The sequence below is a fragment of the Papio anubis genome, chromosome 9 (genome assembly GCF_008728515.1).
Source record: "Papio anubis isolate 15944 chromosome 9, Panubis1.0, whole genome shotgun sequence".
NCBI lineage: Eukaryota > Metazoa > Chordata > Mammalia > Primates > Cercopithecidae > Papio > Papio anubis.
The window spans coordinates 17504513-17527688 of NC_044984.1; the positions used below are offsets into that span (position 1 = coordinate 17504513).

General features: G+C 35.5%; 1 protein-coding gene across 6 annotated transcripts in view; it reads left to right on the forward strand.

The window, feature by feature from the left end:
- Window positions 1–23176, forward strand: part of PIK3C2G (phosphatidylinositol-4-phosphate 3-kinase catalytic subunit type 2 gamma) — a 422739-nt gene that overhangs the window by 279025 nt on the left and 120538 nt on the right. For all 6 annotated transcript variants that reach the window (XM_021922093.2, XM_021922095.2, XM_017945702.3 and 3 more), the window contains one exon: window positions 22172–22328. In XM_021922093.2, the coding sequence (XP_021777785.2) occupies window positions 22172–22328 (157 nt within the window). The remainder of the gene's footprint in view (window positions 1–22171; window positions 22329–23176) is intronic.

Below are 23176 nucleotides of genomic sequence, written 5' to 3' on the forward strand. Positions count from 1 at the left end.
GTTAGCTGTGGGTTTGTCACATACTGACTTTATAATGTTGAGGTATTTTCCTTTTATGCCTAATTTGTTGAGAGTTTTTATCATGAAGGATGTTAAATTGTATCAAATACTTTTTCTATAACTCTTGAAGCAATTATATGATTTGTGTCCTTGATTCTGTTCATGTGATGCATCACACCTATTTATTTGCAGTTGAATCATCCTTGCATCCTGGTATAAATCCCACTTGATCATGGTGACTGATCTTTTTAACGTGTTGTTGAATTGGTTTGCTAGTAATTTGTTGGGGATTTTTGCTTCTATGCTCATGAGACCTGTGGTTTTCTTTTTTGTTGTATGCTTCTCTGATATTGGTACTAGTGTAATGCTGGCCTCATAAAATGAGTTTGGAATGATTCTCAGTTTTTTTCTGTTTTTGTTTTGTTTTGTTTTGTTTTTTTTTTTTTTTTTTTTTTGGAAGAGTTTGGTAAGAATTTGTATTAGTTTTTTTTTCAAATACCAGAATTCAGCAGTAAAACCATCAGGCTCTGGACTTTCCTTTGATGGGAGAGTCTTTATTACTACTTCAGTCTTGTTACTCATGATTAGTTTGTTCAGGTTTTCTATTTCTTCATGATTTAATCTTAGCATGTTGTGTGTATCCAGTAATTTACCTATTCCTGCTGGATTTTTCAGTTTGTTGGCATATAATTGCCCATAATAGTCTCTTCTGAGCCTTTGTATTTCTATTAGTTGTAATGGCCCTTTTAAAAATCTTTGATTTTACTTGTCTTTTCTCCTTTTTCTTAGTCTAGCTAAATGTTCATTAATTTTATTTATTTTTTTAAAGAACCAACTATATTTGTCATTGAACTTGTGTATTTGTTTTAATTTCTCATTTATTTCTGTTCTGATCTTTGTTGTTTCTTTCCTTCCACTAATTTGGGGTTTCATTTGTTCCTGTTTTTCTAGTTCCATGAGGTATAACATTAGGGTTTTTTTTAAACATATTTCTATTTTTTTGATGTATGCATTTATTGATATCAATTCCCCTCATAGAACTGCTTTTGCTATATCCCACAGATTCTAGTATATTGTGTTTCCATTTCCACTTGCCTCAAGGATATTTAAAATTTTCTATTTATTTCCTCAAAAAATGTTTAGTCTTTATACTAAATATATAAATGGCTTGCACACCATAATTATAATATTACATTATTCTGACTTTGTCTGTCTACTTACTTATATCAGTGATTTTAATACATTCAGGTGTTTTCTTGTTACAGGTTAGCATTCTTTTCATTCAGAATGAATAACTCCCTTTAGCATTTCATGTAAGACCTGGTGTTAATGAATTCCCTCAGTTTTCATTTTTCTAGAAAAGTCTTTTATCTCTTCATGATGTTTTAAGAATAGCTTTGCTGAATACTGTATTATTGACTGACTTTTTTTTTTTTCATTCAGCATTTTGAATATGTTATCCTGCTTTCCCTGCCCTGAAGGGTTTCTGCTGTGAAACCCACTGAAAGTTGGATTGAGGCTCGGCTAAAAATGTGTTTCTTTTCTCTTGCTGCTTTCAGCATTCTTTCTTTGTCTTTAAATTTTGATAATTTGATTATAATGTGTCTTGGGGAATTTCTCCCTAGTTTAAATTTGATTGGTGACCTCTGGGTTTCCTCTACCTGAACAATGTCATAGATTTTGAAAATTTTCAGACATTATATCCTTAAATATTATTCCTAAGCCTTTTTCTCTCTCCTCCTTTTTGGGAATTATTATTATGTGGAGGTTAGTTTGCTTGATGGTGTCCCATAATTCCCATAGGCCCTTTTCACTCTTTTTTTCTTTTTGCTTCTCTGATTGGGTAATTTCATATATTTGGTCTTGAAGCTCACTGACTTTTGTGTGATCAAGTCTGTTGTTTATGTTTTCTGATGAGTTTTTCAGTGCAGTTATTATGCTTTTTTCTTTCCTATTTGGTTTTTTATTAATTGTTCCTCTGTCTTTGTCAAATTTTTAAATTTTATTTCTGGATGGTTTCCCAAATTTTATATATACATTTTAAACATTTTTCTTGTTTTTTGCTGAATTCCTTTAAGAAGATTATTCTGAATTCTTTATCAAACATTTTATAGAACTTCAATTTTTCTGTGTCCATTACTGGAACTTCATTGATGTTGTTTTTCTATTTTCTTTGCTTTTCCTTTTTTTTTTTTTTTTTGACAGTGTCAACTATCCGTAAGTTTTCACAATCCTTGCATATTTTCATTGATGCTCACACATTTGAGGAGTTGGCCATGTCTTCCAGCTTTTGCAGGTGATCTTTGGTGGTTTGGTACTTAACATTAGAACATAATCATTTGTCTACCATTGCTTTCCATTCTGGGGAAGACTTATCATGAGTACCGGAAATAAAATATTGCACAAGACCTAACTTGCTGCCTTGCCATTGTTTCTCAGTCTGGGGAGCACTTACAATGAGCACCAAAACTTAAGCCACAGCAGAAATTAAATATGATATTGATTCTTCCTATCCATGAGGATGGGATGTTTTTCCATTTGTTTGTGTCTTCTTTTATTTCCTTGAGCACTGGTTTGTAGTTTTCCTTGAAGAGGTCCTTCACATCCCTTGTTAACTGTATTCCTAGGTATTTCATTCTCTTTGTAGTAATTGTGAATGGGAGTTAATTCATGATTTGAGTCTCTGTTTGTCTATTGTTGATGTATAGGAATGCTTGTGATTTTTGCATATTGATTTTGTATCCTGAGACTTTGCTGAAGTTGCTTATCAGCTTAAGGAGTTTTGGGGCTAAGACAATAGGGTTTTTTAAATATAGAATCATGTCGCCTGCAAACAGAGACAATTTGACTTCCTCTCTTTCTATTTGAATACATTTTATTTCTTTCTCTTGCCTAATTGCCCTGGCCAGAACTTCCAATACTATATTGAATAGGAGTGGTGAAAGAGGGCATCCTTATCTTGTGCTGGTTTCCAAAGGAATGCTTCCAGCTTTCACACATTCAGTATGATATTGGGTGTGGGTCTGTCATAAATAGCTTATTATTTTGAGATATGTTCCATCAATACCAAGTTTATTGGGAGTTTTTAACATGAACGGATGTTGAATTTTATCAAAGACCTTTTCTCCATCTATTGAGATAACCATGTGGTTTTTGTCATTGATTCTGTTTATGTGATGGATTACGTTTATTGATTTGTGTATGTTGAACCAGCCTTGCACCCTAGGGATGAAGCCGTCTTGACTGTGGTGGATAAGCTTTTTGATGTGCAGCAGGATTTGGTTTGCCAATATTTTATTGAGGAGTTTTACAATGATGTTCATCAGGGATACTGGCCTGAAGTTTTCTTTTTTTGTTGTGTCTCTGCCAGGTTTTGGTATCAGGATGATGCTGACCTCAGACAATGAGTTAGGGAGGAGTCCCACCTTCTCAATTGTTTGGAATAGTTTCAGAAGGAATGGTACCATCTCCTCTTTGTACCTCTGGTAGAATTTGGCTATGAATCTGTCTGGTCCTGTGCTTTTTTTGGTTGGTAGGCTATTAATTACTGCCTCAATCTTCTTGAGCTTTAGTATTGGGAGGGTGTATGTGTCCAGGAATTTATCTATTTCTTCTAAATTTTCTAGTTTATTTGCATAGAGGTGTTCATAGTATTCTCTGATGGTAGTTTGTATTTCTGTGGGGTCAGTGTTGATACCCCCTTTATCACTTTTTATTGTGTCTATTTGATTCTTCTCTCTTTTCTTCTTTATTATTCTAAATAGCCATCTATCTATTTTGTTAATTTTTTCAAAACACAAGCTCCTGGATTCATTTTTCTTGGAGGTTTTTTGTGTCTCTATCACCTTCAATTCTGCTCTGATCTTAGTTAATTCTTGTCTTCTGCTAGCTTTTTGATTAGTTTGCTCTTGCTTCTCTAGCACTTTTTTTTTTATTCTTTTTTTTTTTCTCTAGTACTTTTAATTGTGATGTGAGAGTGTTGATGTGAGATATTTCCAGCTTTCTGATGTGGACATTTAGTGCTATAAATTTCCCTCTTAACACTGCTTTAGCTGTGTCCCGGATATTCTGATACGTTGTCTCTCTGTTCTCATTGGTTTCAAAGAACTTCTTGATTTCTACCTTAATTTCACTATTTACCCAGGAGTCATTCAGGAGCAGGTTGCTCAATTTCTATGTTATTGTGTGGTTCTGAGTGCGTTTCTTAATCCTGACTTTTAATTTGATTGCACTGTGGTCTGAGAGACTGTGTTATGATTTCAATTCTTTTGTATTTGCTGAGGAGTGTTTTCCTTCCAATTACACGGTCAATTTTAGAATTAAGTGCCATGTGGCACTGAGAAGAATGTATATCCTGTTGACTTGGGTTGGAGAGTTCTGTAGATATCTGTTAGGTCCACTTGATCCAGAGCTGAGTTCAAATCCTTAATATCCTTGTTAATTTTCTGTCTCCTTGATCTGTTTAGTATTGACAGTGGGGTGTTAAAGTATCCCACTATTATTGTGTGGAGTCTCAGTCTCTTTGTAGGTCTCTAAGAACTTGTTTTATGAATCTGGGTGCTCCTGTACTGGGTGCATATATATTTAGGATAGTTAGCTCTTCTTGTTGAATTGATCCCTTTACCATTATGTAATGACCTTCTTTGTCTTTTTTTTTATCTTTGTTGCTTTAAAGTCTGTTTTGTCAGAGACTAGGATTGCAACCCCTGCTTTCTTTTGCTTTCCAGTTACTTGGTAAATTTACCTCCACCCCTTTATTTTGAGCCTATGTGTGTATTTGTATGTGAGATGAGTCTCCTGAATTCAGCACACTGATTGGTCTTGATTCTTTATCCAATTTGTCAGTATGTGTCTTTTAATTGGGGCATTTAGCCCATTTACATTTAAGGTTAATATTGTTATGTGTGAATTAAATCCTGTCATCATGATACTATCTGGTTATTTTGCACATTAGTTGCTGCAGTTTCTTCATAGTGTCATTAGTCTTTATATTTTGGTGTGTTTTTGCAGTGGCTGGTACTGGTTTTTCCTTTCCATATTTAATGCTTCCTTTAGGAGCTCCTGCAAGGCAGGCCTGGTGGTGATGAAATCCCTAAGCATTTACTTGTCTGGAAAGGATATTATTTATCCTTCACTTATGAAGTTTAGTTTGGCTGCATATGAAATTCTGGGTTGAACATTATTTTCTTTAAGAATGTTAAATATTGGCCACCCTTCTCTTCTGTCTTGTAGGGTTTCTGCTGAGAAGTCTGCTGTTAGTCTGATGGGCTTACCTTTGTAGGTGACCTGGACTTTCTTTCTGGTTGCCCTTAACATTTTTTCCTTCATTTCAACCTTGGAGAATCTGATGATTATATGTCTTGGGATTGATCTTCTCAGAGATTTTCTTAGTGGTGTTCTCCGAATTTCCCAAATTTGAATGTTGGCCTGCCTTGCTAGGTTGGGAAATTTCTCCTGGATAATATCCTGAAGTGTGTTTTCCAACTTAGTTCCGTTCTCTGAGTCTCTTTCAGTTACTCCAATCAATCATAGCTTCAGTCTTCTCACGTAGTCCCATATTTCTTGGAGGTTTTGTTCATTTCTTTTCATTGTTGTTTCCCTAATCTTATCTGCCTGTCTTTCAGCAAGATGGTCTTCAAACTGTGATATCCTTTCTTCCACTTGGTCAGTTGGGCTATTGATACTTTTGTATGCTTCAGGAAGTTCTTATGCTGTATTTTTCAGCTCCATCAGGTCATTTATGTTCCTCTCTAAACTGGTTATTCTAGTTAGCACCTCTTGTAACCTTTTATCAAGGTTTTTAGCTTCTTTGCATTGGGTTAGAATATGCTCCTCTAGTTCAGCATAGCTTGTTATTACCCACCTTCTGAAGCCTACTTCTGTCAATGTTTCCATCTCATCCTCTGTCCAGTTCTGTGCCCTTGCTGGAGAGGTGTTGCAATCATTTTTAGGAGGCGAGGCACTCTCTCACAAATTCTTTGTGAGTTTGTCTAGTTTCAATCTTTGAGTCTGCTGACCCTTGAATGGGGTTTTTGTGGGGACCTTTTTTGTTGATGCTGTTGTTGTTGCTTTCTGTTTGTTTGCTTTTCTTTTAATGGTCAGGTCCCTCTTCTGAAGGGCTGCTGCAGTTTGCTGGGGGTTCACTTCAGGCTGTATTCATCTGGTAACTCCCACGTGTGGAGATGTCACTCGAGAAGGCTGGAGAACAGCAAAGGTGGGGGCTCCCCTGCCCCATATGGCTCTCTTCCTTCCTCTCCGTGGGTCACGCCAGTGCCTAGTCAGTTCTGATGACAGAACCTGGATACCTTAATTGCCAGTGCAGGATTCGCACACGGTTATGGTCCTTTACAATGGAAGCCTCTGATAGCTGCTGCTTCTAGTTAGCTCCTGCTTCTAGTTGGCCATCTTGGCCCTGCCCCTAATTTGTATCTCTTAACAATTTACGTTAGCAGTTGTTTTTAATAGCTTTTTCTTCTGACTCTCTAAAACTGCTTTACACACTACCCTTAGAGTGTTAGAGAATTCTGAGTATGGATATGCATCACTTATACCATTGAGCCTTTTTTTTTTCTCACTTTCATTTGTTTTTTGTTATTAATTAGCAGACTTCTATTTTAGCTTAAATAACTCCCGTTAGCAATTCCTATAAAGCAGGGCTAGTGGTGATGAACTCCATTAGCTTTTGTTTTAATTTTTCCCCTCATTTCTGAAGGACAACTTTGCCAGGTAAAGTATTCTTGTTGGCAGGTTTTGTTGTTGTTGTTTCCCCGCCCCCCCACCTCCAGCAATTTGAATATATCATCCTATTCTCTCCTGGCCTGAAGGGTCTCTGCTGCAAAATCTGTTTAAAGTCATATTTGTGGTCCATTGAATGTGATATCTTCTTCATATGTTGTTGATTTTAGTATTCTTTCCTTACCTTTGATTTTTGATAATTGGAGTGTGATGTCTTGGGGATTTCCTCTTTGAATTGAATTTAATTGATGACCTCTCAATTTTCTGTATCTGAATACTGTCATCTTTCCTCAGATTTGAGAAATTTTTCATCATTATTTTATTAATATGCTTTCTAGGCCCTTTTCTCCTCTCCTTTAGGAAATTCTACTATTTGAAGGTTAGTTCACTTGATAGTGTCTCTTAATTCTCATAAACTTTCTTAATTGTTTTTCATTCTGTTTTTCTTTTTGTTTCTCTGACTGTATAATTTCAAATGTCCTGTCTTTGTGCTCACTGTCTTTTTCTTCTGCTTGATCATGTCTACTGTTGAAGCTTTCTAATAACTTTTTCAGTTCAGTTACTGTATTCTTTATCTCTAGAATTTTTATTTGGGTTTTTGATATTGCTTCTATTTCTTTATAAGATGTATTCTTTTGTTTTCCATATTTCATTTTTCTACCTGAATTTACTTTTAGTACCTTGAACTGCTTTAAGAGGAGTATTCTGAATATTTTATCAGACATTTCAAAGTACTCCATTTCTTCGTGGTCTATTACTGGCATTTTATTAGTTTCCTTTGGCAGTGTCATATTTCCGTGATTTTTGATAATCCTTGTGTCCTTATATTGGTGCCTGCGTATGTGAGGACATCATCACCTCTTCCTGTCTTTGTTTTTGTTTTTTGATGGTGATAGAGCTTTACTATTTAGTATAACCTGGGATTCTGGTTGGGCCAGCTGGTAGCAATGTTGGTAGGATCACTGCTCTGCAGCTGAAGTCGTGCAGGGCCAAATACTTCATTTATAGGTAATTACTGATCTGTAGGTACCTCCTAGCATGGGGAAGACAACAAGAGCACTGGGCTCAGTTGGATTACCTGTTCATTTCTAGGGTTGTCACTTCTAGGGTTGGGTAGGTCCAAATGTTCCCTCCATGGGTAACTGCTGATCTGCACTTGCCTCCAAGTCTGAGAAAGACTTAATGCAAGCATCAAAATTAGGTGGATCACCTCTTCATGACCAGAGTTTGGCAGGGCCAGATGCTCTGTGAATAATCACTGATCTGCAGTTCCTACCCCATATGAGGAAAACTAAATTTGAGTACTGAAACTTAAGGGATTACCTCTCCACTGGTAGGATTGAGCAAGTTTGGATGCTCTCTCCATGAGCAATCACTGATCTACAGTTGCCTGTCAACCCTGTGAAGACTTACGAGAGCATCTGGGCTGTGTGGGGAAGCTAGCTAAGGATTGGACCATGAAATATCCATGAACTGTATTTTCTCCATTATAATGTTGTTGCTAGTCTCTCTGATATGGCACCCCCAATGGCCAGATAAAGAGCAACCCCCACAATCTGTGTGCTGGTAGCTGTGAGCCCCACTCCCATTCTTTTTTTCTAAATGAGCCCAGGTGGTTTAACCCTATTGGTACTCCCAGCATTTCCTTTGAGACAAGACAGGAGTGAGCCTCCTGCAAAGGGTCCCAGAAAAGTGGGAAGACTGAATGCCTGCCTCCAACTCACATTTGTCTCTGTAGAAACTGTGGGTCCAGGGAAATTATCTGTGGATGATGCTATGCTAGCTTGAAGGTGGGGTGACACAATCAAAGAGAACCATTTCTTTTACTATATAATCATAACCCTTCTTGATTCTGCAGTCCAAAGGGTGTCTCAACTTCACTCTCAAGTTTTAGGATATTCAGGGTGGTATTCTCACCTGTGGATAGTTGCTAATTGAATTTCTGGGTATGGGGGTAGTGAGGCCACAGAAATCTTTGTCACTTTGTTGATGTCACTCTTCCAATGTGTTATTTTAATCCTGTATTAGTATATGCTAATGATGTGACCTTAAACTAGTGGCTTCTTTGTGCCTCAGTTTTCTTTTCTTTTTTTTTTTTTTCTTTTGAGCTGGAGTTCCAACCTTGTCACCCAGGCTGAAGTGAAACGTTGCAATCTTGATTCACTGCAACCTCCGCCTCCCAGGTTCAAGTGATTCTCCTGCCTCAGCCTCCCAAGTAGCTGGGATTACAGGCACCCACCACCACGCCTGGTTAAATTTTTTTTTTTTTTTTTTTTGTATTTTTAGTAGAGAGAGGATTTTGCCATGTTGGCCAGGCTGGTCTCAGACTCCTGACCTCAGGTGATCCACCCGACTTGGTCTCCAAAGTGCTAGGATTATAGGCATGAGCCACACGTCCGTCCTGTGCCTCAGTTTTCTTGTTTATAAAACAGATATTTTTTGAAGATTAAATGAATTGATATCAGTAAAATTCTTAGAAGAGTGTCCAGCACCAAGTGAGGGCTTTATAAAAGTTTGCTGCAATTAATGTAAGTGTTCCAAATGAAGTGATGAGAAATTAGTTACATCTCTGGGTAATTATTTTTTATTTTATTTAAAATTATCTAAGTATATTTTTGCTATTTTTTAAAAATCTGTATATTGGACTGGACCTGGTGGCTCATGCCTGTAATCCCAGCACTTTGGGAGGCCAAGGCAGGCAGATCACCTGAGGTCAGAAGTTTGAGACCAGCCTGGTCAACATGATAAAAACCCATCTCCACTAAAAATACAAAAAATTAGCTGAGCTTGGTGAAGGGCCCTTGTAATCCCAGCTACTTGGGAGGCTGAGGCAGGAGAATCACTTGAATCTGGGAGGCAGAGGTTGCAGTGATCCAAGATTGCACCACTGTACTCCAACCTGGGCAACAAGAGCAAAACCCCATCTCAAAAAAAAGACAAAAATCTGTATATTGAAGTTCATAAATTGGACTACTAGTCCTTTAAGTTCTCTGAGTTTGAGGCTTGTTGACTGACAGACTGGATCACACTTTTTGTCAGGTTTAGATTGGGAGGTATTTCATCAAGTTATCCTTCACTTCTAATACAATTTCAGATACAAGCAGATGTATGCTGAACCTGGCCCACACTGTCTTGCAAGAACCTATTGTGTGTACTTCTTCTCAATTCTATATTTAATGACATCACATTGATAGCCTAAAATCAGCCATAATGGGAGTATTTACTCCACATAAAATTGGCAAATGCCACAAATCAGAGCTTTTTCCCTAAGGAAACAACATACGCCAGCTATTAAATATTCATCACCGCATAATAGGACATAAATCCACTTTAAAGAGATAGAAAATGATTCCAGAACTCAGCAAAGTAAAAATCAACCTCTGTTCTTTTCCTATTGAAATATTTACACCCAGATGATCAAACTATCATGTATCAGTCTTATCACAACATTGTTGAAACCCTTTATAAGTTTTATCCCAATAAACAACAAATTACCTACTCTAATTAATCTCAGCATTTTCATCCCAATACTATTCACAAACATTCCCTGTGTCTATAATCGTTTTGATATTATTTTCAATAGTTAATTAACTATCACTGATTTTTTTAAAAAAATAATTTAATTTCTAATTTGAGTATTACAGTATTTATATTCTAAATCTTCTCAGTTTAAAACTATCTTTTAACAAAAAACTATCTTAACAGATTAAACGAATAATTGTGTCTTACTCCAATCATTCTCATTCAGTACAATATACATAGTGATCCAAATGATAGGTAATAATAATCTCCTGCATGAATTCTTCTTTTCAAAGAAAACTACTATCTTAGTTTTCTTTGAAATTAGATGATTCTCGTTGGTCTGTTATTCATGATTGCTTTCTCAGAAATACAGTGGTTTCTTTTTACTCACAGCAGGCCTTTGTATCATCTGAGTTTTCTAGAAAGGAAAAATACTTTCCAATATCTCTCCAACTGTGAGTGTTTTAAGGATATCTTTGTGTCCTAAGCACCAAGCATAGAGCAGAGGTTCAATTTCAGTTGATTGAAGGATCATTCCAAAAATGTCTTCACATTTACTTTCCTTGACCCAGGAACCTGAGAGGGTACAACTTTTCTAAATATAAATTTATTAAGAACGTGCTATATTCTGTAACCTTAACTGGAAATTTACCAAGGGTTTTTTGTTTGTTTGTTTGTTTTGGTTTTGTTTTGTTTTTAACCTGATGGTTACTCTTCATGTGAGAGTCTGAGGATGAAGTCTTCCGCCAGTCACAAAACCAATCCTAAGCAAACTACACCTCGCATTTAAATAGTGCTTTGGATGTTACAAAGCACTCTCACTTACACGGACCATTCCAGGAAACAAAGTTTGTTTTATCAATCTCATCTTCTCACTGTTACTTCTCCCTCTTTGACTTTACCTCATCATTCTACTGTTTTATTGCTGGATTTCTTTTGAATAGCTCCCTTATATCAACCCCTGATTTTAAGTAAAAACAGTTTCTCTGATAAGAAAAATAAATTTTCTCCAAAGAGAGACTTTGTAGGTTTCCAGATGAAAAGAGTAAAGGATGACTGAGAAGGGGAAAATGTTTGTGAGAAAGATGAAATAAAAGAACAAAGGAAGGATCCACTTACATGGTATAAGGATTCTGCTTCTCGCACTTAGTAAGCCAATACCCCGTTGTGAACAAAGCAAGCATAAGATGGAAGGCATCAATACTGATTCCTCAGCTGGTCTAAGGTACAATGTGCTTGCCAATATAAGGATTTCATAGCGTTGACTCTAAATTTAGTTTTAGACTAAATTTGTAGAATAATACAAATGTCTCCTAAACATAAGCTTAGTATAAGAACTTTATCTAGTATCCAACTACAGAAATAGTGCCCTGCTTCTGTTGCTGGGGGAAACAAATATGGGATTCAATTTATTAAGAGATAATATATATATTCAATGCCTCCTGCCTGTATTTTGATCATGCACATGGTAACTTTATGGGTTATTAAAATGTTTTTACTGGTAACTTAGGTTGTTCTTGATTTTCACCTTCAACCTGATTTTAGAACCTGACGTGTATTTAAAATTCAATTTTCACCCAAGAGTTATAGCATTGTTAATGTTTTCCTCATGTCCAGACTAGACTACTTCTGTTTCAAGTGTACACTGGAATTTCATGTGAAACATAGCTGTGCTCTTTCCTCAAAGAGCTCTTTCCTCTAAACTCAACCTCAAAGAAAAAAAAGTGGGCAGTTGAAGGATCTAATCAGCCTCTTCTTGTCCTCATGAAATCCTGATCTGCTATGAATTCAGACACAATATGTTATACTTAGGAAAGGAGACTTGATAATTTTGAAGAAATAGTTGTTTTAACCACCCTTATCAAATAAGAGATGATGTATTTGAGCCTGAGAGGAACCAGAGTTAGTATCTAAAGTTATTAATCTATTGATGATCAAGGACTTCAGGGGTCTAATTTAGGACATATATTGCATTTACAAGAGACTGAACCAGGAAAAAAAATTGTTTTACGCTTAAAAGACTAACTAAGGCTGTCCTTAGTTAATAATTGCAGAGAGCTTGGAGATCTCACAGGGTGTTAAACGTTCTTTCCATAATAGTACATGCACTCTCATGTTCTCATTATATTGCACGCATGAGGTTTTCTGTGTTGCTTAATTATCTAATGTTCTATCCTATCCAATGGAGATTCCAAATTTGCCTCCTCAATTAACTCATGGATATTAGACAAGAGACTTGTGTTCTTTCTGCTGAACAGAAAAATGTGCTCTCTGAAATGTAGGTCATTTGTGATATCAGGAACAGTATAAGCTTAAACGTTCCCCAATGTGCTTTGTAGTCATTATTTCTATTCCCATTCACTATTATGGGAGTCTACAACTTTTAGAAATCTTTAAACAATATACACTAATGTTATTATTATATTTCCTAGGAATAAAAATAGTTGAAATTCAAAGATTCAATACAAATAATGTTAATAATAAAAACAAAATGTGCCTAATTACTAAGTCCCATGTTTCGGTTTGGGGTACAAATACATTATTCAAACACTCAAGGCTTTCAGTTTGGGATTTAAGCTTGTATACTTTTATTTACTGACTTTATCAGTTGCTCAAATAAAATGCTGGATAAACTAAACTATAAAAGGAAGAAATGTCTATGTTCATAGAGTCCAGCAGACTAATTCTACTATCATGAATTATTGATAGAGTTCTTTCTTTTCATTCCACTTTCCGTATCTCCATAGCCCCTGCCTCTATCATGAATATCAAACATGTAGCTCTTCTCAGATTGCTCTGGATTTGATGCAGCTTGTCACTGGCCTGGCACAAAGCAAGTCCCCTGTAGCGTGGTGCTGCGTCATCAAGTGAAGAAGATCAGATTATAAAGGAAATGGTCAAAAATACTCTTTAAAGTCTCATAGTTACTTGCTATGCACTAGCTTCATTAATTCTTACAGAAACTCTTTGAGGTAGATACTGTTATTTTCTCTGTTTCACAAATGAAGAACTAAGACAGAGAGAAGTCTTAGCTGTTAATATTTGTCCAAAGTTGTAGGTAATAAGTAGATAGTAGAATCTTTGGAAGATGCCATGATATTCCCATTTCTCAATAATCCCAACACAGCCTATGCTTTCTCCAGCATTGGGATAGATGACTGTTTCTTTAGGTAGCATCTTGCATTTATGACCCTGATGTATATTAAATTCACAATTTTTAAAACTACAATTAAATGTCATGAAAGGTGGTTGCACTGCAAGAGGCATGCAAAAACTAGGCCCAAGTATGAAAGTATCAAGATCACTTTCTCATTGTTGGGCATTTTCTCTTTGAGTGAAAAGGCAGGCAGAATTGCTTACTTTCTTTTAAGATTTTTCTTACTTTTTTTTTTTAATCTAGTAGGTACAGTTAAGCTCATATAAGTTAAACATTTAGGATATTTTACTCTAATTTCAGAGCCTATCAGAGTCTATCCTATTGAGATTAGTATGTCTGAAGACCACCCTGAACTGTTGGGAAGAAACCCAGTGTATTATCTAGATGGCATAATTCACATTTGAGGAAATTGCCTCTATGAATTATTTTGTTTTTAAATAGCTTATGTATGTAACACTTGAAAATCAAACATCATTCATTTTTTGAGTATATATGTGTTTGTTTAAAGAATAATTCAATAAATAAAAGGCTGATAATGTTAAGGATACTGCTCCTCAGCTATTTCAGAGTTCATTCATTATAGTTGGCATCCTTGTCCATTTCTTTAATATTGTGTTTTAAAATACAGCCATTTCCACTGCGAGGGCTGGTGCTATTGGAAAGATTTCAAGAGGAAGTGCAATATGAACAGGATTTTAAAGAAAGGATTGGACTTAAATTTGTGGGAAAGGTGGGGGAAAGACAGCCTATAGCAGAACATATTATGAACAGAAATGTGGAAGCAGAAGATAACCAAGCGCCAAAACCCACCCATCTGCTGTCTCTGTGCTATACACAGCAGCCCAGGGCTCTCAGATCACATGACAGAGCAAACACGTGTCACTAGTTTAAAATGGGGCATGCTCATGGCCCAGCAATGGCACATTTCTGTGGCCATCCCACTATTTCACTGTCTACAATTGTCACCCTAACCTCTCAAGCATAAACCTCAGGTCACTCCTACCAACTCCCTGCTTTAAACAGATGACCATACTTACTTTCTTGAGAAAAATAAAACCATCAGAACAGAGTCTACTTTTCTACCAATAAAAAAATCTCACACACTCTTCTTCCTTTCTCTTATAATAGAAGACCTGTTTTTCCCTTCTAAAGTAAGTCCTTCCATCTGTGCTTTGAAGTCATTCCCCTCCCACCTTCTGATAAACATTATACTATCAATAGTTCATTTTTTTTTGCATATTTATCCTCTCCCTCTCAAATAATATTTTTAAATAAGCTTGTCTCTCCAACGTTTAAATAACCTTGCCTCAAAATCTCCAGGCTTCATGCCATTTTTCTCGCCTTCACAAATTTCCTGGAGGAGTTGTCTATAAACTCTTGATCTCCATTCCTTACCTCCCATTCAATCCACAATCACTTGATCTGGTTTTATTCTTCATTACTTGATCAACAATGACCTGATATGGTTTGGCTCCATGTCCCCACCCAAATCTCATGTTGAATTGTAATCCCCAATGTTACAGGAGGGACCTGGAGGGAGGTGATTAGATCATGGGGGAAGATTTAACCCTTGCTGTTCTAGTGATAGGCAGTGAATTCCCATGAGATCTGGTTTTTTAAAAATGTGTAGCACTTCCCCCTCATATGCTCCCTCACGTGAAGACTGTGCCTGCTTCCCCTCACCTTCCGCCATGATTGTAGTTTCCTGAGGCCTCCCCAGCCATGCCTCCTGTACAGCCTATGGAACTGTGAGTCAATTAAACCTCTTTTCTCCATACATTTCCCAGTCTCAGGTATGTCTTTATAGCAGTGTGAGAATGGAGTAATACACCTTCAGAATACTAGACCTAAAAATACTTATTCATCATTTTATTTGATTTACCTGCAAATTTCAACAATGTTAACTATTCCTTCCTCAAAGTATCTTCTTCACATGCCTTATGTAATGTATCATCACCCTCTAGTTTTTCTCCCTTTCTTGATATCTAATTCAAAATTATTTCCTTCTACCAAGTTACCAAAAGATTGATTTCCCAAGATTCGTTTTAGTGCTTTTCTCATCTCACTCTACAGTTTCCACCAAACTGTATCATCTATATTAACTATGTCAAGGCTTCTATCAATATCTATATCCAAATAACTCACAATATTTTGAAGATACTTTTTATTTTGAGATAATTGAAGATCCACATGCAGTTGTAAGAAATAATATAAAGAGATTCCATAAATCCTTTACCAGTTTCCTCCTACTGTACAGAATTACAGTACAGTTCTCGCAACCAGGATACTGATATCAATACATTCAAAATACAGAACAATTTCATCCTCCAGGATTGTTTGGGTTGCCCTTTTGTAGCCACATTCAATTCCCTCTCACCTTCTTCCCCACTCCATTCTTATCCCCTGATAATCACTAATCTGTTCTCCATTCCTATATTTTTGTCATTTCAAGTATGTTATATAAATAGAACCGTGCAGTATGCAATTTTTATTGATTGGCTCTTTTCACACAGAATAATTCTCTGAAGATTAATTCAAGCTGTTGTGTTTTCAAAGTTATGTTATTTTATTGACAAATAATGTTTCTTAATATGTATGTAGCATATATTGTTTAACCATTGACCCATTGAAGGACATCTCAGTTGGTTCCATTTTCTGGCTATTAAGAATAAAGCTACTGCAAGCAATTCATTTGTAAGTCTCTGTGAACAGGTATTTCTCTGAGATAAACATCCAAAAGTATAATTGCTGGGTTGTATGGCAGTTGTATGTTGTTGTTGTTTTTAAGAAACTGCCAAGTGATTTTCCAGAGTGACTGTACCACTTTGCATTTTCACCAGTAATGTGTGAGCAATCCAGTTTCTCCACATCTTTGCCAGCGTTTGGTATTGTTTCATTATTTTTTTATCTTGCCATTTTGATAGGTGGGTAGTGACATCTCATTGTGGGTTTAAGTTGCATTTTCCTAGGGGTTAATAATGCTGAACATCTTTTTATATGTTTATTTATCATCTGCAAGTCATCTTCTGTGAAACATCTCTTTATGTCTTTTGCTCATTTTCTAATTATATTGTTTGATTTGTATGGTTAAATTTTGAGAATTTTTAAAATATATACTCCAGATACTGGCACTTTGCTGGCTATGTGGTTGGCAAATATTACCTTCTAGTCTGTAGTTTGTCTTTTCATCTCATTATTTTTCACAAAGCAGACATGTTGAAATTTTAAAATTCTTTGCATAGCCCTAAATCTCAAAGAGTTTCTCCTATTTTTTTTTTCTAAAAGTTGTATAACTTATATTTAAGTCTGTGAATCATTGTAAGTTAATTTTTGTATTAAGTATGAGTTTTGGGTCAAAGTTTATATTTTTACATATGGGTGTCTAATTGTTCCAGTATCATTGGTTCAAAAGGCTAACCTGTCTTCATTGAATTACTTTTACAACTTTGTAAAAAATCAGTTGGGCATGTATTTGTGTGGGTCTATTTCTATATTATTTATTCTGTTCCATTAGCCTATGTGTATTCTTCCACCAGTACCAATTTTCTTACTGAGCTCTCTCTGACAGTATCCTAGTGGGGGACATCACAGTCTGGTAGGAGTGGGAGTCTTGGCTGCCTGCCTTGCCCTTGGCTGGTGTAGGGGAGAAGTGGTGTCACAGTGTCTTCCCTGATATTTGGCTGGAGTAGAGTTGTTACAGTCTAAAATTTGCTGGGTTTTTTTTGTTGTTGTTGTTGTTGTTTGATTGTTTTTGACTGCCCCTTTAAAGCAGGCTTTTCTTTGGGGTTTTTTAGATTGCTTACTTTAGCAGCATATATTTCATGCCTAGAATATATGAGGTAAAAAAGAAAACCCAGAAAACTCACCTCCATGTTGTTACTTGAGTCCTGACATCCCTAGATAGTCTGTCTTCTTTATGCTTTTCAGAATCACCTTATGTTTGCTTTGTATATAATTTCCAGAGTTCTTAATATACTCAGTGGGAGGAACAAGGAAAAATAAGCCTACTTCATCTTCCCAGAATCAGAAGTTTCACTCACAAAATTTTACCTCCAACCTAAATCTTTTCTCCATGGCCCAGAAATGAGTATCCTCATTTTAATCTGCATTTGTATGTCCCAGAGTCACCTCAAATATAACTTAAGCTCAAGGCTGAGCCACCTCTGAATGTTGCACTGCAGTCTTCCTGCTACACAAGGGAAAAAGTTAAAGTTCTTCTTGGCACCTCTTCTCCCTCCCATTCTAATTATCATGAAACCCAATTGATTTTTTTTCTCTGAAATATGCTTTAAGTCTTCCCCTTTCTCTGTTATCTGTATGCCGCAACTCTAATCTAAGCTATTATCATATCTGGTCAAAATTTTTTGCAAAAGTCTCTTGTCTGATCTGCTTATATACACCCTCCCTGTTCCAAACCCTTCTCTGTATTATTAGTGGAGTAATCTTTTCAAAACATTATTGTTCTTATTTAATAAATTGATATTGCTTTTAGAACATTGATTTTTAAAAATCTTTCACCTCACTTACAAGCCTTGCACAAATCTATTATAGAAGCTCAGTATTTGTTGATAAATAACTATAGTGTATATCTCCCTGATTAGACTCAGTTCACCTAATATACAGAAACATACCCTAAAACTCTGTTTTTCAGTTCAGTGGTGATCTGCAAATGCTTAATAATGATGATCTTGGTATTCTAATGACTCTACAAGGAGATTTTATATACAATATGGCTAGAAGGAAAACACGTGAAAGTAATAAACAGCAAACTATTAATTGTCCTGATATTTCTTTTTTTTTCTTTCTTTTCTTTTCTTTTTTTTTTTTTGGAGACAGAGCCTTGCTTTGTCTCCCAGACTGGAGTTCAGTGGCACAATCTCAGCTCACTGCAACCTCCGCCTCCCAGGTTCAAGCAATTCTTGTGCCTCAGCCTCTCGAGTAGCTGGAATTACAGGTGTGCGCCACTGTGCCCGGATAACTTTTGTATTTTTTGTAGAGATAGGGTTTCACCATGTTGCTCAGACTGGCCTCAAGCTCCTGGCCTCAGGTAATCTACCCCCCTCAGCCTCCCAAAATGCTGGGATTACAGGTGTGAGCCACCATGCCCAGCCTCTTGCTATTTCTTATATTAAGTGAATTTATTTGTCTGCTTAATAATTACTATCTGTAATATAAATGTTCTTACATTTCTAAGTATATATACATTTTTAAACCACCAACTCACTTCTCACCCCTATTGGAAATCTGTAAAATATTCAGTCTCTGCATTTAAAAAATAATAATAACTTCCGGGAAAAATGGTCATAAGTTAATGAAAATATTAACTTTGACAACAAAAATGACAGAATCATTACAAATATGTTTGTACTTATGACCTTCCCAAATAAATGTCAAAGTATCACAAGCTCTTCACTATATGAACTATGTTTATTTATTGTTGCATTCATTGCATATAAGAGAATAACGTCAAAATATTGTTTCCGATGTTAAGACTATATAAAAGGAAGGTGGACGACTTCCTCTGCTCTTGAAAATCATACAGGTCATTTGGATTAAAAAAAAGAGAGAGAGAGAGACTTCTGATTCTGACAAGGGTTGGGTTAATTGGAGACCTGTAAGACAAGATTTTTGGTCCTGACCTCTAAATCAGTTTTAGAACATCAGGTGAGAAAGAGAGAAAAAAAAAAAGGAAGAAAGAAACCAGTAGTTACAATATGAGTAAAAGATAAAAAAGCAAGAACAGGTGGGACTTTGGTAAGCAAAGGTAAAACCATTAATCTAGAAAAAAAACAAAAGATAGGATAGTCACAACAAGAAATATCTATAATTTATTTATATAGCTATAAATAAGAGATTTTCAATATATAATTCAAAATGTAATCACAGTACAGACCATGAGAGATCAAATAGTTTAGAGTATTCCCTTTTGACACAACCAATTTATACCTCAGATTTATAAGTAATGCTTAAATTTCAGAGATAAACTCCAACACATTAATTCTATAATGTAGGAATAGGTTTACATTTCAGTGCACTGATAAATTACATCCCAACTGAAGTTTCTACATCTTATAGGAATAGATGGGATTTTTTTGCACATGTGAGGTTTCTTTTCATTTATACACAAGTTTAGGGTAATTCTGAGATTTAAAAAAAAAATGCTCAGAAGTGAGTCATGAAAATAATTCAGAAAAGATATAGCATTTTATTTTGTTGGATCCACTGAAAATTTAGACTATGATAATGTTTAAACACAACTGAAATTTGTTTCTTTAATATCACTTTATATTTTATTTAATTTGTATATGTTTCTCTTGTGTATTTAACTTTCTGTTATGGTGTTTCCGCATCTGATTTCTAATAATGGTGACCATGGACAAAGGAAATGTGTTATCTCATGAACTTGAGCATAACTACAGAAACCTTCCAAGAGAAATTAATGTGATCCACCATAATTCTCCTTATGGAAAAGAGAAAAGTATATTCATCATATTAGGAGAAAAAGTTTCAGGAAGTTATAAAAATTAATACTCTTCTAAAAGTATTTCCAAAGTCCTACTCAATATAGTAAACACAGTATAGACAGTGGAAAAACTATTAGAAAACTGTTACATATAAAATTAAAATTTTTTCTGATTATGAAAATCTATTATATTACTAAAACTCTACTAAAATGATAGCAATAGTGATGAATGAGTGAGTGATATATAAAAAATGCTATCAAATTCAGTGATCCACTTATGGGTTTATGTAGCAAGAGAGGTTACATGGAGTAACACAGAGTAAATTAAACCTTGGAATAAGGATGAGATTTTACTGATAGATTTTTGAAGAGGCAAGGAAATTTAGTGATAACAAGGTTCAGCTATAAGGACACTTGGCTGTTTGCAGACAATACTATTTAAAATTTGGTGAGTGCTTACTACATGCTCGGCTATGTTCTAAACACTTGCATGTGGTATGACCCATTTGATTCTCTCAACAAGATCAAGAGTCAAGTGCTCTCATCTCCATTTTACAAAGAAGGAGATTGTAGCATGGAGAGAATAAGTCACCCAGAGTCATAGAACTACTATAGTAAGTGGTGGAGCCATGATTTGAAACCTGACTAACAGGTCCACAGTCTGTGCCTCCGCAGGAGCCTCTCTCTAGTGTGAGCAATTCACAAATGTGCCACCCTCCTTATGTGTCAGGCATTTATGTACATGTACATTTCCTAAGTTAATCGTCACAGCAATTCTAAGAGTTAGGTGGTTTAGAGATGAAGAATCGAGACATAGCAGGTCCAGAATTAGAACCTATGCTATATCTTATCTCATGTTTTCAAAATCTCTTCTTCCAGCTTGGCTAAAGTCAAGAACTTGTTAAATAATTCATAGAACATAGGTTGGATAAGTCAATGAAGGCCAAATAAAAAAGGATTTTGAATCAAAATTTTAAAATTTAGACATGATACTTTAGACATAGGCCTCAGTGTATGTATGTGCTCAATAAATGTTGTTGAAGAAATGAATGAATATAAACAGAAGTGAAGGTACTAGTATTCCAGCCTTTCCTGCAGGCATTATGGTAGCATGATTACAAAATAAATTTTCTAAATAAAATAATCATAGCCAAAAAACTAGGGTGTTTGTTTTCTTTTATACATTTTGCCTGCAATTAGACTCCACTGTCCCAAACCTGCCACAAATTGCTGAAGTTATAGCTTTCTGATATAAATATCCATACTACTGAAAGGTTTCATTAACTGTCAGATTAGTGAAATTTTTCACTCCATTGTATTTTTGCTAAAATAGCTAAGCATAGCAACAAAAAGAAAACAACTATGTTTTATTGTTTAAAAAAATAAGAGTTTCCCTCAATAATCCATGACTTTTTAAATTGCTACTTGGTCTAACCCTTCACCAAATTGGTGTTAAATTGGCCTAAGGTACCAAAACTCTGTGTTCTTATTCAATGAGTGATAATTCCTCAAACAGGGATGTTTCCAGGCCTCTCTCTGCTATTCTCTGTTAGAATTGCTAATACTTCATCTCAGGCCTATCCATATCTTAAATTACATGATTAAAAAAAAAAACTAACAAAGATGGAGGACATGGGACCATCTTCTCTCAGGTCTTTTGTTTTCTTATTTTTCCATCCTTAGACTACAGTAGTCAGTATTACTTACATAATAACATGGTCTATTCATATTCTTCCTTTCTGATCAGCAGTTTTACTGGGTCTAGTGTGAAATAAAATATAGCTACCTTTTTTCCCCTTCACTAAGCAGATGCCAGTGAATTGTTAACATCTGCTTTTTTCTTAGCTTTTACCAGAAACTTTTTTCCTAAAGGGTCATCATTTAAGGCAATTTTTTTAATACTAGGGTCAAACACATCTGTTTGATCATATCAAAATTTAGCAGAAAATGTACTTTTTATAAAGACTCCATAAATATCACCTTCACTCTGAATTGGCCTTTATGATACTTTTAATGAATAATATTCCCCTCCACATGTAATTTAGAATTAAACATTTCAGACAATATAGTTGAATTGTAAAATATCTTATCGTTTTCTCTCTATTGCAGCCCAGTTATTCAAAGCCTACAATTATGCAGTTTCTCAAGCTGTCTCACAATGAAGGAAATGTATCTATTACAGTAGAGAAAAAAAACAAGAAAATTCAAATGAAAATAAGTCGTTATAACTGCTGATTTAACCTGACAAACCATTTCTCTTCCTTTGAATGATTGCTACTGTTTTTGGTTTATAGGGACCGAGCTCCTTTCATTTTTACTTCAGAGATGGAATACTTTATTACAGAGGGTGGGAAAAACCCACAGCATTTCCAAGATTTTGTGGAACTTTGCTGTCGTGCTTATAATATTATTAGAAAGCACAGCCAACTGCTCTTGAACCTACTAGAAATGGTAAGTCCCTTGGGGAAAAAAACCAAAAATAATAAGCTTCATTTATGCCTCTGCTTTAGTAGTCTATTTTTACTAATGGCTTGGAGTTCCCCAAGGAGCTATTCAGAAGAAAAAGGAATGAGCAAACTAAGAGTACTATTGTACAGCTTATAAACATATTCCTGAACAATTTAATATATTCTTTCATAGTTATTGTCTCAAACATTCCTATTCATATCAATATTGATGCATGTAGGGGTTATCCCACTATATTTTGACTAATGTTCAAGGACAGTCATTTAAAAAATAATGCCTTCAGTCATATTGGGCATTAGGATCTTTCAAAAATGCCTTATATATATTATCTCACTTATATTTCATGACAACATAATGTAGAGCAGGCAAGAATTGTCCCTGGTTCTCCATTCCAAACTCCACCTTTGATCACTTGCCAATTTCCCACATTAAGAAACTGAGGGTCAAAATTGGAAAGTGAGTTGCCAGCGACTCAACTTTTAGTGGTATGCATTAGGTGTACTGAGTCACGGTCCCACACACTCTCTTGTGACCAGCAGGGGAAAATTTAAGGTTTTATTCCACTGTCCAATTTAAAGAGATGGAGACCAGATATGTACCATGAAGGAAGAAAAATCTGATAGAAATATCTTCTAGGAGAGGGATATAGTGATTCCTCTAGGCACGTACATACACACTAGGGATTGCAGCAAACTATACATGGGAAACATACATTTGGTCTATCGGCATGGGATTTGGAGTCTATGAAAAATAACTGATTTAAAACTTCCAGATGACAATAATTCTACCACATGTTGTTAAGGGTACAAACGTGGCAGGCAGACCTTTCGGGG